Genomic DNA, 18,644 nt, shown 5'->3' on the forward strand with positions numbered 1-18,644 from the left:
TTTCAAAAATAAAGGAGGCTATGATCCGCTATGGCAAGGAATTGTATGTATAAATTAAAAAAAAGGGGGGGGGGACGTATAGGATTAGGGCGGTACGAAAAAATGTACCAACACCGTCCTCTAGACCCATTCCGTTAAGGTACCGTAACAAAGCGTATTATGCATAAAGTTCATACAACCAACTCTGATATTACTACACACGCCAGGCGACGCGAGCTACATTTGCCATGACGCATTCGCGACTGCACCAACTGCACCGGATGCCCTCCATATTATTTTCGTTAATCGTGCTCACTGCACCGAGGCAAAAGAAAGATCATGGGCGCAGGTGCCTTTAAAGTATCTCGACCTTGCGAGGCACTGCTGCGCGTGCCAGGGGAGCTGTCCGTGCGAACACTCCCTGGCACACACCTGCCTCGGCGGCCCCAACCTACATACCGTTCTGCTTCGAGCTTAGATCCCCCCAGTGTCCCTTGGGTGCCCTGGAGTTCCTGCGCCGCCTGCTTTATTATAATCTCAGGTGCTCTCCTGGGACTTCCGTTTGTCGGTTACATGTGCCCTACAGCTGGATCAGTACTTATAATAATAAAAAAACCCGATCTATCATCGCGACGATAGATCGCGAAAGCGGGTTTCGCAACATACCGCGCCCGTGCGAAGAGAATTACGGAACGCCAACGAGGAATCTGACTACAGCTTCGAGCTCGTAACCTCGTCGAGTGACACTCCTGCAACAGGCGTGACCGCTGAAAACCGCATACCACCGGAAACTTCAACAGGATCATCCCTCGGTTGCATAACTGCCACCTGTACGCCCAACATGGACCACACCCACACCGTCCCGCAACATAGAATAAAGAACCAACTTATAAAGCCCAAACACACGGCGGCACGCACACATCACAACACTACAAGCGAGACGCCATGCTGCTACGCTGCTATGGTTGCCGGATTAAAACTGACTACTGTCACCAAGTCTAGCAAGCGTCTCAGGAGCTGGCAACCTCGGCGCGTAGCAACATGGCGGCGCTCTTGCGGTTCCCGATTTCAATGCATGGGCCCTATGGGTAGCTTGTCCTCTAGAGTCAGTATAGTAACTCTATGCTCTTACTAATGCATGAAATGGATGGATGGATGGATGTTATGAACGTCCCCTTTGGAACGGGGCGGTGGGTTGCGCCACCAAGCTCTTGCTATTATAATGCCTAATGTCCTACCTACGTTAAACAATGAAACAAGAAAAAAAAAACACTATGAACTACCACGCCCAAATTTTCTGATCCCCTATTGCGAACTGTGCTTTTGTACGTCTCCGTCATTTGTCGTTTCCCTACTTTTCTTCCACCAATCCTCCAATCGCCTCTTAGTAATGTCTATTCCGGACATGTTTGCTTTACCACTTCTCCCGCTGAACCCAAGGGCTTCAAGGAGGCCAGTGGTGCCTAAATCGACCGCTGGGTAGAAGATGTCTTCACATTCTAACAAAACATGCTCCGTCGTTTCCCTAGCTTTACCGCAGCAAGCACATGCTTCTTCTTCCTTCTTATATCTCGCTTTATAGGTACGTGTTCTAAGGCATCCCGATCTCGCTTTGAAAAGTAATGATCTTCCCTTTCAGTTATCATAAATGGTTTCTTTCCTGATTTGGTTTTTTCCTATTAAGTAGTTACTCATGGCAGGTTTCTTTGCCATTGCCGCCACCCCTGAGATTAATTCAGCCTCTCTGACTTCCCGCTTGACTTTTTTTGCTGCTGTGTCGCCCACCGCAAAGGCCGCATACTTGCTGGTAAGCTTCCTAGTTCTTTTCCTCCACTGTGAATCAATGTTCTTCCTGTACAGATACCTGAACACTCTCCCAGCCCATTAACTTTCTTCCATATTCCTCAGCCGTTCTTCATACTCAATTTTACTGCGAGCTTCCCTCACTTCAAAACTAGTCCAGCCCATATCACCCTGCACAGCTTCATTTGTAGTCTTCCCGTGAGCGCCAAAGCGAGGCCACCCACTGACTTTTGGTTCCCGTCGAGTCCTGATTGTACCCCTGCTTTACAGCAAACAACCGCATTTCCAAAAGTAAGTCCTGGATCCATTACACCTTTCCACATACCTCGGAGGACCTCGTACCTATTGTATCCCCATAGCGCTCTGTGCTTCATTATGGCTGCATTTCTCTTTCCCTTTACTGTTATGGTTTTTTCCTGTGTTTCTACATATCCATTGCCTTCGTTTATCCATATACCAAGGTATTTATATTCTGTTACCCGAGGTATTTCTTGGCCCTGTATCTCCACTGTCCACTGTTTTCATTGAATACCATAACACCTAATTTTCTAACACTAAATTTCAAACCTATATTGTTGCCTTCCTGTCAACAGATATTAGCCAGACGTTGCAAATCACTTTGCTTGTTAGCTAGCAACACAATGTCGTCCGCATAAAATAAACCTGGGAGTTGCTGCTCTATTACCGTACCCGCCTGTTTGTATGAGAGATTAAACCCGATATTACTATCTCTAGCGCCCTCTCCATCCTCACCATGTACATCATAAACAGCAGCGGGGATAAAGGGGACCCCTGCCTCAGTCCCTTGTTGATATAAACTTTCTCCTCGCTCCTAATCCCTTCCCATTCAACGCAAACGGTATTTTCTAAGTAAATCTCTCTCAAAAGCTGTAGACAATCGTTACCTAAGCCTTCCCCTTCCAGACTATCCCACAAAATGTTGCGGTCTACGTTGTCGTAGGCTCCTCTAATGTCTAATAAGGCCACATACAACGGTCTGCTTTCTGCTTTTGATATTTCAATACACTGAGTAAGAACAAACAAATTATCATCCAAACGTCTACCTATTCTGAAGCCATTCTGAAGCTCTCCCAAAATGCCATTATTCTCTGCCCATGCTTGAAGCTTTAATTTGATTGCCTGCGTTGCTAGCCTGTATATTACCGATGTAATGGTCAACGGTCTATACGAGTGAATTATGTCTTGCTCCCCCCTACCTTGATAAATTAAGTTCATTGTACTTTGTCGCCAACTGTCTGGTATTCGTCTTTTAAAGTTTTTTCCACTGCTTTCACCAGGGCTTCCTTACTTTTTGGTCCTAGTTCATTTATCAGCCTAACGGGAACCTCGTCGAGCCCTGTGGCTGTGCGCTTAGGAATTATCTCTTCCGCTTTGTTCCAGTTTAAATTTGTCAGCACCAGGTCCTTTTTCTTTTCCAGGACTCGATGAAATGGATGGATGGATGGATGTTATGAGCGTCCCCTTTGGAACGGGGCGGTCGGTTGCGCCACCAAGCTCTTGCTACTATGCTGCCTAATATCCTACCTAGGTTACCCAATGAAAAAAGAAAAAAAAACACTATGAACTACCGCGTCCAAACTTTCTGATCCCCTATTGCGAATTGTGCTTTTGTACGTCTCCGTCTTTTGTCGTTTCCCTACTTTTCTTCCACCAATCCTCCAATCGCCTCTTACTAATGTCTATTGCGGACCTGTTTGCTTTACCACTGCTCCCGCTGAACCCAAGGGCTTCAAGGAGGCCAGTGGTGCCTAAATCGACCGCTGGGTAGACGTCTTCACATTCTAATAAAATATGCTCCGTCGTTTCCCTAGCTTTACCGCAGCAAGCACATGCTTCTTCTTCCTTCTTATATCTCGCTTTATAGGTGCGTGTTCTAAGGCATCCCGCATCAAATGAAATGGATGGATGGAAGGATGGAAGGTAGGAGCGTCCCCTTTGAAACGGGGCGATGGCAGTTGCCACCATGCTCAGATTTTTATTTTGCCTTTAATTTTTATTTTTATCTGTCTTGTGTGTTATTGAATTTCTCGATTTTCTTTAAATACGTCTTCCTACCCTTTTAACCTTATGTCACCTCTCTGCTTTTGAGCCACCAATCCTCCAATCGCCTTTTGCTAATTTACACCGCACCTTTATTTACATGACTATCATCTCTGAACCCTAGGGCCTCAGGAAGGGTGACTGTGGCCGCATCGACATCGGGGTTGATACCATCACATTTTAGTATGAGGTGTTTGAGATGTTTGAGATTTGAGATGTCAGCGCCACCTATCGCTACAGGCGGGAAATAGCCGCAACGACGGCATATCGCCTCTGAGATCCAAAAATATCGCCGCCCAACTGAAAAAACAACTTGCCGCAATTTGTGGTATCGTTTCTCACCTGCAGCAAGTTGTTTTTTCATCCACTTTCATTTCGATTAATTTATCCTTTCGTTATTTCATTTGTTAAGCTCAAGTAATTTCCCCTATGTTATCCTTGATGTCAGTGTTTGTTTGCCTCTTATGATTTGACTAATAAAAATTGGGCCTCTCGGTTAACCCGCTTTCTTCTCATTTATTACATAACGAGGGTCTCAAATCCGGCAACATTGATGCCTTCGGGTAGCATGTGTGGGTACAGTGTACTAGAATAGTACACTGTAGTGTGGGTTTCTTTAAAGGTTTCTCGACCGGTTGCCTCATGGAAGAAGGAAACTGAGGAGAGGCCCTACCCCCTCCGCGCGCTAGGAGAAAAGTGTGGAGGAAATGACGTAGTAAGTTCTCCTTTGTTTTGCTGTTTTTTTATTTCTTTGCTGTAGTGGCCCCGTCTTTCGGGCCACAATGGCGGCTTTGTTATTGTTCTGTGCGCTCACACGTGTTCCTCCGTAGGTTTCGTACCGTGGCAAAGGCGCCGTGCGGGCAGGTTTGCGTTGGTCTCCGTGATTTGTTGCGCTGCTTTATCTGGACCGTGCTCTACCGGATGTTGCTGTGGCCAGGTGGGACAGGAGGAACTAAAGTTCGTGAAATGAACGCGCATGCAACGCTGTACGCAATGTACCGCGCCACGGCAATGGCTACGGACGAAGGAATATCCGCGGGAAATGTTGCCCTCTTTGGCGGAATCATGCTAACGTGCTAACGATTGCTTAGTATTGCTGCGGAGCGCGCGGGTCCAGGCAGCACGGTTGCGCGCAGCGCGGCATGGTTTCGCGAGAAATGTAAACAAGAGAGGAGAGCAGGCCCGATAGGCGGAGCAACGCCATGAGCAACGCCAACTTCCGGCTTCACTTTAGCTTAACAAACAGTGACGTCAGGGCCTCTCCTTAGTTTCCTTCCTCCGTGGGTTGCCTTCATCCAAAAAAAGATCACGTTCTCGTGACGCCTGCGGCAGAAAGAATGTTCCACGTCCGCCGCCAAGGTCTGTGAGTGGTGGCGCTGGCTAACACTCCCAGAGATCTACGAGGAAACATAAATACCCAAGAAAGTGGACGGGTAAACGGCGCCGCAGTAGCTCAATTGGTAGAGCATCGCACCCGAAATGTGAAGGTTGTGGGATCTTTCCCCACCTGCGGCAAGTTGGTTTTCATCCACTTTCCTTTACGTTAGTTTATCGTTTCGTTATTTGAATTAACCTGAAGTAAGTTCCCCTGTGTTGTCCTTGGTGTAAGTGTTTGTTGGCTTCTTATGTTATTGCAAGTGCGACACGATAAGCAAACCGCAGAGTAGTAAGCAAAAAAGGTGTTTCTTTCTAAACAGGTCGCCAGGGGCCCAAATATTCCTCCCAATCATTAGTATTATGTTGAGGCTCCAAACATGAGTTGTTAGTTTTCCAGCTTCAATTCTTTACTTCAGATGAAGAAATACATGAAATATTTTGATTTGATATGGGATTCTTGCACTGGATAGGCAACCTTTGTCACTGCAGCCACCTCACTTTACACGGTCATTTTTAAAACCCAGGGAAGCCAACTTCTGCATAATTTCTGCTCACTGCGCCCTCAGATATCAGTTTGCTCAGAAACTGACATCACTCACACCAAGCTGATGAAAACATTGCCGCTTGTATATGGCACTCAGTAGGTAAAATTAAATCACTGGCCCAGTCAGACTCATCACTAGCCCAAAAAGAGTGAATGAGGTTATAATTGCACTCCCTCCAAGAATAAAATCAGGTGGTACTTGGTGCGAGCACTCTCAACGTGTTTCTTTGTGCCGATTGCTTCGTGCTATATATCTACTAGTATGTCTTAGTAGCTTAGCAGAAGCTCTGCTACAATATATGTTATCCGCGGTAATTTTATTAACCCAAACAATGCTGGTAATACAATGTGAGCTATAAAACAGGGACATAAAAGTTTGTTGTATCTTTTGTATATTTTATCTTTATCTACTGGTTAAGGTGGGTTACTAGAAGCGAAGGGAATAGCTGAAAAGATGTGTTCTTTGCTCCAAAAAAGCAATACTATAACTGATGAATGCCCGTGTAACTTGGCTTTGACCGTTCTGAAGACCAAAGCAATGAATAGTGCACATTGCCATGCAGCAGTATTTACACCATGTCTTGAGTTCCTTTCAAATGCATCTCTTTTGATCACCTGAGGGATGTTTTTAGCACATGAAGTGTATCCTTGTTGGCTTTTGACTTTTAGCAGTTAGCAGAATGCACATGGAGAACTGGCAAGTGACCAGCCATAACATACCCGCTGTGAGGGCATAGTGGCTATGGTGCGGCGCTACTAAGCCCAAGGGCTTGAATCTCAGCCATAGCCGCCACATTTTAATGGGGGTGAAATGCAAAAATGCCTGTGGTACCGTTCATTGGGTAAATGTTGAAGAACCCCAGATGGTCAAAATTAATCTGAAGTCCCTCACTACGGCATGTCTTAAGATTAAATTGTAGTTATGGCATACAAAACCCCTGAATTAAATTTTTATATTTAAGCCATGACGTGAATAGCTCGGGATTTGCATTCTTTGTTTTGTGAGGTTGACTCCGGGAGTTCTCAATCAGAGATCCTGCAAAAGTTGGCTGCCAGTACAGAAACATATTGCCCTGTGGTATCGTCTATCATGCATTAAAAAGAAGTGCGTAATGGAGCCAAACCTATGGACGGTGAAGCAGAACTTTGTGTTTTTACTTCTGACGGACCCAGCGCAGCCTCAGTTGTACAGGCACAATTTCAATGACAAGCCTTGCTCATCCTCAGTAGGGAAATGGTTAAGAGCATTTCGTTTTCTAGTTTCAAATTCTGCAACTACAATATACAATTATGTTCACTTTCCTTTTTTGGGGCGGGGGAAAAACTGAACACGGATTACTAATCACTTATCTATCATGCAAGTGATGTTTGCCTTTCTCAGTAGTCTATCTAAAGACAGAAAACTAGGCTCAGGTGTTTTTATCTTTATAAGAAAAGACAAGCTTTTATACGGCAACCTATCAGCTTGAAGCCCACAGTAGTAGTTCAGCTTCTATGCCATCTAGCTGTTGAGCACGAGTCAAACAAAAATTAATGCAAAAGTATTAGTGTTTCATGCTTTCAATGCACGGTAAATGGACACTAAAAGAAAATAACTAGTTAAGTTAGATTGAAGGTTAGCCTTTTGTAATAACAAATTCATCATTTGTAGCAAGAACAGAGCTTTTCTAAGCAAGAAAATTAGAGAACTCGAAAATCAAAGGGCACCAACTGATAAATTGAACCAAATTCTGTAGTTTTATGTGCCAAAACCACAATATTGTCGCAGTACAACGCGGACTGTAATAGGGAGACGTTCAAGAGCCGTAGGACAACTTGTTCAAATACAGAACAGGCCAGAGACACGTCGTCTTCGTCCTCGCCGAATCCCACTGACCCACTAGACGAAATCCGTTAATGTCCCTATCTTCGTTGTCGTCTGCATAGAAGAATAGACGCACGTGTCATTATGATTATGAGGCATGAAGTACGAGGGAATCTGGATTAATTTTGACCCCCTTGGTTACTCTACTGTGCATACAATGCACAGCACACATGCGCTTTTGCATTGAACACCTATCAAAATGCAGCTACCACACCTACAATTTGATCATCCACCCTCAGGCTTGGCAGCGCAACATCAAACAGCCCAACTCAGAGCCCATGCTTGTCAGCAAGCTTCTGCAGTGAGTGCGTCACTTGGTGCTCATAAGGCAGTGCTTCCAGCTGCTTCAGGTGCTTTTAAGTGTGCACTGCTCGCTTTTGCTGTTTTACAGCCCTTAATGGCCCAACTACAACAAAAGGGCTGCGTAAAAAATGATTCAAACAGTGTAAATACAAAACAGCCTTCTAGCATTCTTGATACCCAGACTGAAATGAATGCCACAATTACCAGTAACTGGCAGTGAGGCATGACTCAGATTGCAGGGCTCCTTAGTGTGGCCTACGAAATAAGAGACCACTTACAACTGCCTGCAGTGTGATAAAAAACCTGGAGGCGATGTGGACTCTCGTCATAGCCACTAACCACCAGGTTCATGCGTCATCTGCTAATACACTATTAAATGAATACCAAAAAGAAAATTAGACAGTTACCAGCCCCGCAGTTTTGCCAAGATCACTACAGTAGTATTTACTATTCACTTATTACCAATTTAGCCAAAGTGAAATTTCATTGCATTTGGCATTTAAGCTTTTGCAGTAGGGGTATTGAGAGGTGATAATCACAATGATCCTGTGCTTTGTGGCATTACATCACTACATATTTGACACGGCCGTGGCTCTAAGTGTTTTTAGATACATCGATATCTTAATTCTTTTACAACCTAATTCTAGTATGACACATGAGAATACAGTAGATTGCATTTGAAATCTTTTTAACGGGCACGGAAAAGGACTAACCTTTACACATGAGGCACGCATGGCGAAAGCATTGTAAGCAAGGCTCCCACGTGTTTTTAAATAATTTTTCACCTTCGTCGGTGTCAGTTCTGTTTTTTCCCTTGACTCTTCCTAACGGGACAAGACTTCGTCAGTACCCGCCGTGGTTGCGCAGTGGCTATGGTGTTGGGCTGCTGAGCACGAGGTCGCGGGATCAAATCCCGGCCATGGCGGCCGCATTTCGATGGGGACGAAATGCAAAAACACCCGTGTACTTAGATTTAGGTGCACGTTAAAGAACCCCAGGTGGTCTAAATTTCCGGAGCCCTCCACTACGGTATGCCTCATAATCAGAAAGTGGTTTTGGCGCGTAAAACCCCATAATTCATTCAAGACTTCGTCAGACTCAACTTCATTAACCCATTGACAATATGCTGCATATCTTAGGTAAACATTTGATGGTCACTCTAAAGCATATTTCCCGAGGTTACCAACCAAGAGCAAAGAAAGGTTAGCTACTGTTTGAACAAGCCTACACCCATGCTAAACCCACTAATTGCCCCAATGTGCCTTGAATAGGCTCTAACAATGTGTATTCACACAATGCGCAATAGCTTTTCTGCTCAGGTTGGCAGGTTCATAGCAGCTGGCCTCCCTCACTCTCATTATAGGAATCTCAGAATCCCTACTGCAAAAACTTGAAGAGTTGAAAGAAGCAAAAGTTAAAAGCGCGCAGTTTGAAGCAGCCAGAGGCACTGCCTCACGAGCACAGCAGTTGCACTCACTGAAGAAGGTTGATGACAAATATGGGGCCCCATTTGTGCTGCTGGTTCCGAAGAAGCCATCTAAGCTTCGTTTGGTGTAAAAATACAGCTGCTTTTAACAAAAGGCATGCAACACCGTTCATAAATTGTGCTATTGGAATGGTTTACCAAATAACCTGTTACTTGTGGTAAGCTCTACACAAGCCAAATTGTACGCTGCACTGATGAAAGGGCAAGAGAACATTTGCAGAATATAAAAACAAAGGAAGACCAATGTAGGTGAGCATTGTAACGCATGCACTCGTCATCCCCAACTTGAAATATATTTTTTGCAGAAGTAGAAACACAAATGCACAACTGATATCATAAGCGCTTTTAATATCAAAGAGTGGGAGTGACTGTGTAATTATTCATTTATTTATGTTTTTTTCTATTTCTCACAAGTATGTGTATGAATGTTTTTTGCTTTCGGTTTACACAGGTTGGTACACCTCAATTTGTTTGACCCTGTTCCCTTCTTTGCAATCCTTCCTCCCTCCCCCTCTTTCATGAACTTCCAGAGAGATTATATGAATAGGTCCTGCTTTCTTAGAAAACATGGCACACTGGATTGGCAGTGCCTACCACTGCATGTAAATTCTTTTGTGTTTCTGGTATTTATCTCAACTCCTGAAAGAACCCAACACGAGTAGCCCCTTTCCTCTCCCCTTCTACCACAACTCGAAACCTCGCTTTGTCAATCTCCCTTCCATTCACAGTCTGTCTTTTTTTTCCTTATTTGACATCCACTACTCTACACAACAAACTGGCTTAATCTTACCCTGCTCCCCCAATAAGAGCAGGAGCATAATGAATTACAGAGATAAAATCAGTGGCAAGGAAATCAGTTGCAGCCAAAGACTGCCAAATTTCCTTATAGTTTACGGATTTTTGCTCATTTTATGTCGCATCGATTTTTACAAAAAAGATTTCTGTTCCCATATGTATTGAAGGATGTGGTGGCACAAGCATGTCCAGAAATTTTAGATAATGCACCTTCCGCTATTTGTATATCTTCACTGCTATGTGTCGTGATCAAGTGACGAGCATACAACACGACTGACGATATGTGTTAACTGACAACTGTATAATAGGTTACCTATGCTACACATGCAAGGCTACATGCCGGCTTTGTTCGCGTGGTCTGGTCCGCTCTCCCAGAGGCATCGTTCCGCATCCCACATGATGGTGTGCGTAGCGCCATCTCGTTGCGGTGGCGCACACACCTCCCTTTCTTTAAAGTGGCCCCAGTGATAAGTCGAGCCGACTTGGAGCTCTTTCTCACGTCCTCTTCGAACTCTTACGTCCACTTCTTGTGACTGCTCCAGGTTGCAAGGGCTGTAAATGCTTACTTGTGCATCGAGTGAGACGACTAGCTGTGCTCACCACATATGAACGTTAAGTGTAAGCTGGCCCAACTACTGTCCCTGTTGCAACACCAGACAGGATACGGACGGCAGTCTGTGGTTGAATCGGGTCTTTTTCCAAAGTCCTGTGTTGCCAGTCGTATTACCTGCGCTACTTGACCGTGTATCCTTCATCTCTTTTCTTGAATGTCCCGGTGTTCCACAGTGGCTTCAGCATTCTTGGTGCCACCGGCACATCGGTTCTGAGGCATCTTCCTATGAGTTCAGCAAGTGTGAGCCCTTCTTTGCCTGGAGGTCTTGATGAGTAAGCAGAGCCTTGGCAATGTTGGTTGACTTCTTGAGCAACTGCTTAGCCATCTTTACAGTTCTTTCTGCAGCGCCGTTGTTCCGGTGTAAGTAGCTACTGGTTACATCACATGATTCCCATTGCTTGACAAACATGGTGAATTGTGCCAAAGCAAACTGAGGACCGTTGTCTTGTAATATAATAGCTGGTGTCTCAAAATGAGCGAAGATCTGGCTCAGTGCTTGAGTTATGTTCTGTGTGGTAGTACGCCTCAACTTCATGTTTTCAAAGAAGCGCGAGTAATAGTCCACCTCTACGAGGTAATTCTCTCTATTCTCACAGAAGATATCAATTCAAGTCACTTCCCATGGGTGTCCTGAACGTGGGGTGTGTATCACGGGCTCAGTGTCTGGTTTACAGTGCTATTGACAGACAGGACATTTTGACACATAACTCTAGATGTGTTAGTTAATACCTGGCCACCAGACTGACTGAGTGGCTCAAGCCTTACATCTTCCAACACCCTGATGGCCAGTACGCAAACGCTCCAGCACATCACTTTGCATATTCAGTGGGATGATAATGTAACTGCCTTTGAGTAAAATGCCATCCACCAGTGTCAGTTCGTGGGCAAATTCTGCATACCTCTGCACTTCTGGGGGAAGCAACTTGTTTGGGTTACGACGTACACTAGTCCCGGACCCTTGCTAAAACGGGATCATTCATTTGCGCGGCCTTTATCCTCTCTAGCAAGTCTTGGGAGGCAGGCGGCAGTTCCATCGTAAGAATTTCGTGCTCTATGATGGCCTCGCTGAGCGTCCCTGGGCTGCTATTGTCTGTTTCTTTCTGCGGTTTCCTTGAGAGCACGTCAGCGGGGCATATTTCCTTGCCAGAGATCTGGGAAATGGGGTAATCAAACTCCAGCAGTCTCATTCGGAACCGTTGCCGATGTGGACTCTGTTCACCCAGGCAGTTTGGTGACTTTTGTGGTTCCTCTTAGGTGTTTGCGTTGTAAGTTTGAGTTCAGAATTATGTACCAACTAGGCCCAAATGAAGTTTTACTGAAACATAGTATTAATACGGGATATTATGGTAATTCGGGGCCATTCTGCACTCACGATTGGGAGTTTGCAAATTTGAATATAGGCTTTTTCAATTTTGGTAATTTATTAGAGAAGAGACCTATCACAAGAATTGTCTGGGAGTATATCCTTTTCTTCCTCTCTCTTTCCTCATTGAGATGCACACGATATCAATTTGTTCCTTAAAATCAAATACTATATCCTTTTGATACGTTAACCAAAAGTGTGCATGCCAAGGTGCCGATTCTTTGAGTCTTCGTGCTTTCATAAAAACGCTGGCGTAATACTAGCAACTTGCCAAGGGAAGCGCAGTAGAGGACGGCAGAAGAGTAGGTGGTTAGAAAATTTGCGGGTGCTAGTTTGAATCGGCTGGCGCAAGACAGGGGTAATTGGAGATCGAAGGGAGAGGCCGTCGTCCTGCAGTGTACATAAATAGGCTGCTGCTGATGATGATTTGACCATAGCACTATACCAATTAATCAGGCCCTGAATAAAACGCTAATCGCAACAAACGCTCCGAATGTTTGAAGTACACAACGCCACTAGGAAACAACGAAAGGCAGCTTTCCCACTACAAACATCGCAATGACTAGCGCATCGCCAGCTCTTTGCAAGCGTCGGTCACACGACCTCAGAACCAAGTTTCAAGATGACATGTTATTCACGCTGGTGCGTGCATATAAACTTTTTCTAAAATTGCAAAGCCTCCTCGGAGGGCAAAAATTGCTTCTGCGACCGACCCCCGTTTGATGCAGCACTGGTTGTTTCTGGCACAACACAGACGCATTCATGGTCCCGGCAAGCGGCTGCAAAGCAGTGGTACGCCAATGCACCACCCAGTATTACAGCTCCCACCTCCCTAGGGCGTGGGTGAGATAGTGCCCTCACTTAAGTGCAGCGCAGGTGTACGTTGTGAGTTATCATGGCGCAGATGCAACGCTGCCTACACTTTCTTGCAACGATGGTAGGCCGGGTTGTTGCGGTGAGGAAGTCTTAGCTGTGCAAGTAAGCTGTAGCTTCAGATAGCACAAATATGGATACGGACAACAGAGTAACTATACGAGGACAAGCCCTGTCATCCGTGCCTCTATTTGCGTTACCGAAAGCTCCGTATTCACAAAAACTGGCCCGATAAGTATGCTTCACACGTGCCTGAATTTTTTGGAAAACCTAAACAGCCACGTTTTTTTCTCCTGTTGCAGTGCTCCGGAGGCTTCCGCTACCATGGCCACGCATTGAGAGAGGCCGAGAAACATCGCCAGCAAAGCCGACGGGACCTCCCTCAAGATGCTCGTGTCAGAAAAATGGAGCATACAAGGAAAGGTACCTCTCCGATAAGCCTATGTGATGACCACGGCCCGAATGTCACCTACACCTTTCAAAGCGCGTCACAAAAAAAGGAGCGTTCCAACGACTTAAGGCGGTCTGGGGCCAGAATTTCCGACCTGTCTCGCTTTAATGCGGGTTCATCCACAAAGACGACCGCAGCTGTGAGGAGCTCCGTGAACGAGTTGCGCTCTGCCAATCCGGTGTCGACAGTGCTAAGGAACCTCGCCGCGGTTTTGTTTCCAGGGCGGTGGAACGCACTTGATCGTACACCAAGGAATGCAGACGCCGCTCGTGCTTTTGACGACACGCGAACTCTAAGCACAGAACAAGAACAAGCAAGGACGTACTCCTGCACTATGCTGCTGTGTGGAAAAAACGAGGAGATAACCTTCAAGAATAAAACGGCACCATGCTCTGACGACCAGCGCGAATCAGTGGACCAGGTTTGTGCGCTAGAATCCAAAAGCGAAGCTGAAGCCACTCAATGTAATTTACGAGACTTGGTAGTTGTTTCTCCGCCTGTCAAACAGCTAGCCGTGACCCGTGATGCCCCCGAGTGTTCAGGCCGTACAGAAGAGTGGGAACCTCGTTGCAGTGCCGAGGCATTTGCATACGCTGAACACTTGAAGGCAGTGACTGTAGGTGCGCCCGAGTTTCCTGCTTTGACACTGACCAGTGCCACGTCTCCGGTTTCGTTCGCCCCGTGGTGTCATTCAGTCAAATTTGGCGAGCCGCTTCAAAGCGCCCCGCCAAACGTTGCAGCCGGTGGTGGCAAACTCACACCTGACATATATTTTGATACGGCAGCTCCTGGATTGCAGAAATCATCGAACCTCATTTCGCTCGTGACGTACAGCGAACAGGCAGATTCTAGCATGAAGGACTCACCCACACAAGAAATTGCGAACACGAAGTGCGCTGACACGCAAACCAGTGAAGCACGAGTCACTTGCACTAGAAGTGCACAGACACAGAACACCGACACGCGTTGGACTGAGATCTGTGCGCCGCCACTTGATCAAAATACCAACCGGAGTCCGTCCCTGGCCACTTCGACGTCTTTGAGCGACGTCGTCTGTAGCACGCCTGCTCGCTCAAGTTTTACGCAAATGCCGGCACATTTCTTGCCACTGGACCTTTTCTCGCTACGCAGCCTAGGCCACATTTCCGCACAATCCGCGACAGACATCGTTCCGAAAGAAACCAGCAAGAACGTCCTTCAAGAAGTGACATTACTCGATAGCACTAGTGCTCGAGAACCGCATATTCTTACGAAAAGCGTTTCCCTGTCAAGCCGCAGGCGCACTTTGAATTCAGGTTTCAAGAAAAACTCACCCAACTGTGAAAATCCAATTGGCTTAGGCTCAGAAATGAAAACGTCGAGTTGTCCCACTTTTAAGAAGCGCAAATGGGAGAAGCCGCGTGTAGCGCCTTGCGGCAGCAAGCATGTGCTCTTTCCTTGGGGTCAACTAGATGCCCATGAAAACAAAGGGATGTGCCTGCTACCTTCCAGTGTCTTCGGGAGATTGTTTAGAAAGGAAAAGGTGCTTTCAACGCCAATCATCCCCGCAATGACAGTCTCTGTCAGCGGCACCGCGAACAAAGGCAGGAAGGCTGAATTCGCTGAGAAGCCCACTACAAATACATCCAACAAGGACACTTTACAGGAACCGCAAATGCATCTTCCAAGCTCTGTTTTCACGAAAGATTTACAAGAAACAACAGAAGCAACCGAACAGAAACAACCGCGTAGAATGGACACTACAAAAAATTCAGCAGTCATTGCCACAATGATCATTTCGGAAGGTAACGTCGTGAGGAAAAGTGAAAAGCCGACAGACTTGCCTGCTGCTACCTCCATCAGGGACACTTTAAGGGAAGAGGAAGTGCGTCAGCGAGGAGCTGTTGTGGGGGATTCAGAAGAAACGAAAGCTCCTAATCAACTTCTTATGACAGGGGAGATAGGTGTCTGCAGTACCATGCGGCCGCTACGTTTCAGCATGTCGTCGCAGCGCCTTATTGCAACTTCTTTGAGCCACAGAAGCCAATTGACGAAAGGAGACTCGCAAACTACAGAGGGCAAGCCACCTGGGAGAAATCTCGACATGCAACTTGTGCCGATTGTCGACGTCATTGCTCTTGCAAATAGTGGTCGTGCGGACTCAAACCAAACCCACCAGGAACTGACAGTCAAAGGTGGTCGTAGTGAGCTTCCGAAGGTAGGGGAAGCCCTTAAGATTTCCACCGACTCTGCAAAAGATTATAAAAGTTCGGGCAAATTAAGAAGCGATGACTCTTTCGTGGTTCAGGTGTTCCCGCACAAATTTGTCTCTTGTTCCTTCGATTGGGTCGACGAAGCTTGCGCTTCTAATCCACCGGTGCGAAGCTTCAGCGGAAATGTAGTTAAGAAGCGAGACATAGTCAGGCAAGAAGCGATGATCGAGCGAGCACATGGCATGGCAGACTCTGACCCGTTAATCACTGGTGTAGTTCATCACTGCAAAAATCCGAAACACAATCCCAGAAAAAAATTCCGCCCAGGCAATTATTGCTTGACATGCAAAAATCCTAGACACCGTCACGGCCTTCCCAGAGCGACTACGCTGTTCCTCCAAACCGAAAACGAAAAGTACATCTTGCGTCGCCGCGACACGGATGTACACCGTCGAAAAAAAGAGAACGATAGCAACCTGAGTGGAGAACCTCTTGAGCCAGAAGAGAAAGAAATTGCGAAGAACGAAACGCGCGTGCATGTTATGTCGGTGAAAACAGAGCAAACTAAGCCAGTGGCTCAGTCTGAACCACTCGTTTGCTGCTGCCTGTCAATGGCTGCGTGCGCCACGATCGTCGCCCTTGCCTTCGTCTACCTATATTTCGTCCACTTTCAGGCGCCACTGGAGCCGGGCACCACTCTACTGCCTCCAGCGAGTGCCTACTACTGCTCGACAGAGTTCTGCAACCGAGAAGCTGAAAGGCTCAAGTCTCTCTTGAGCAGCACGACGGGGCCTTGCGACAATTTCTACCAGCACGTGTGCGACAAGTGGGTTCGTAGTCAGCGCTTGGAGAGCCCTGGAACTGGCACCGCAGTTTCTAGTGACACAATCATCCAAGACCGGCTCATCGATAGTCTGGCAGCCGATCTGGTATCGAGTAAACAGGCCACTGTAGCCCTCGAGCTATACAACTCGTGCACAGACCGCACTCAATCTGGCAGGGCGTTTGCAGCCATGGATGACCTGTTTCGGCAGTGGACGATCGGCCGCTGGCCATTATACGCGTTAGCTTCTGCCAGAGACGTGTGGTATTTTGCTGGCGAGCTTCTCAAAGACGTCGGGCTGAATGCGCTAGTAGACGTACACGTAGCCGTCGACTCGGAAGACCCCACCAAGGTCGCTATAGGGTTGAAAAAGCCGTCTTTTCTCTTTTCCTGCAACGATGTTGCCCGGCCTGGTGTCATTAACATGCTTCAAGACGCGCTCGTGGAAACCATGGGAGCTGTCGCGCGTTCAGCCAACCAGCAGCTCGTCGACGAAGTCATGCAAGTCATCACTCGCCTTAGCGCCAGTCCCCTTGAGCCGCCCGTTTCGGAGACCGGTATGCGTGGTTTCAACGTGGTTAGGCTGTCGGACATGGACCCTGGCGTCGTCGATCTTCTGAGAGCTACGTTTGGCAATGACTCCTCGCTTGGCAAGGAAACGAAGGTAGTGCTCAAGTCGGCAGATTTCCTTCAGGGACACCTAGTCGCAGCACTTAGAGAATTGCCGCCGCGTGCTGTGATGAACTATTTGGGCTTTCTGGTTTTCATCAACCTCGCGCCATTCTTCCTCGACAGGCACCGACTCCTCCGTCAGCTCTTCAGCAAGAGCGTCCTCGGTAGGACTCTTCCCGACGTGTCGAACACGGGTCGGCTGTGCCTGGTGGCCGTGGAACGTGTGCTGCCTGGATGCTTCGCGAAGATATCGAGCCAATATTTCCAGGCCTCGGGTGGCATCGTCGCCAACAAGCTCTCGCAGCTGGTGACCAGCTTTGGGCGCAGCGTCGAATATCTTGCCTGGATGGACGACATGGCTGTCGTCTTGTCCCGCTATCTCCTCAAAGAATTCGCGACGACAACGAGCAGCAACGACAGCGCCTTCTGTCCCGCGTCTTTCACCTCGTACGCGGGCGACAGCTCGGTGAAGTTCTACGTGGCCGTGTCGCGAGACCGCCAGCGAAGAATGCTCAGGCTGCTGACGAAAAGCGACAGCGGTGACATGGCGCCAGTGTGGCGCTCACAGCTTCTGACCACAGCGACTTACGACGCCCCCAGAAGGCGGCTGCATATCCCCGCGGCGCTGTTCAACGTGTCCGTGCCTGCTAACACGAGCCACTTCTCGCTTCACTTCGCGCGCTTTGCCGTGCGCTTCTATCGAGCCGTCGTGGAGGCGCTGCTGCTCAGGGACGCCGTCCAGCCGTCGCTGCGCTACAGCGACGACCTGCAGCGGCGCTTCGAGCACCTGCTCGGCTGCTTCGAGTGGGAGCTACGGCAGCTTCCTGCTGGCCTCAGCCACTCGGCCGTTGCCCCGCACTCGGTGACGGCACGTGGTGCTTTCCTGCAGCAGACAGTGGCAGTGCAGCTGGCCTTCAGAGCTTTCCAGGCATGCAGATCTTACTTACATTATAAGTGAATGCCGGTGTCGATGTGCATTTAGGAGCTAAACCTAATGACACCCGCGGAGCTACTTTTTAGCAACATCATGTTTTTTTTCTATGTACAGGGTAAATACTATTACTACTATTTACTATACTTACTATTACTACTACTACTATATACTATTTCTGGGAGCAACCGCTGAGCATGCCAACATTTCACATAGGCATCGCTTGTCATATAATTTGAAGAAAATCGTTCTGCAAGCAAATGTTAGTGTGGTTCGTTCAGCGCCAAATAAGAGGCCAATCTCTGTTGGAAGACCAATTTCATTGTTATAAAAAAAGAGGAAAGTCAAGAAAAAGACACAATTAAAATTACGCACATCGCATTTCTTGGTCACACAGAAAATTCTGTATTGGAAGCCGCGTTGATTTTTGTGCTTAGTGCTTACGCTCCACTATAGTGTAGAAGCGTAGGCTGGTTAGTGTAACACTGTGAAGAATAAACAGCGCAATACAAAG

General features: G+C 47.2%; 1 protein-coding gene across 1 annotated transcript; it reads left to right on the forward strand.

Moving 5' to 3' along the window:
• Positions 1-16,315: 16,315 nt before the first annotated feature.
• On the forward strand, positions 16,316-18,157 carry LOC126539790 (neprilysin-11-like). Its single transcript, XM_050186623.1, has one exon. The coding sequence runs from the start codon at positions 16,316-16,318 to the stop codon at positions 18,155-18,157; it is 1,842 nt and encodes a 613-aa protein (XP_050042580.1).
• The last annotated feature ends 487 nt before the right edge of the window (positions 18,158-18,644 follow it).

Source organism: Dermacentor andersoni, chromosome 2 (genome assembly GCF_023375885.2).
Source record: "Dermacentor andersoni chromosome 2, qqDerAnde1_hic_scaffold, whole genome shotgun sequence".
Lineage (NCBI taxonomy): Eukaryota > Metazoa > Arthropoda > Arachnida > Ixodida > Ixodidae > Dermacentor > Dermacentor andersoni.

What these genes read in the sequence shown, in the direction of transcription:
- LOC126539790 (XM_050186623.1), top strand. Translation starts at nt 16,316, where the DNA reads ATGGCTGCGTGCGCCACGATCGTCGCCCTTGCCTTCGTCTACCTATAT.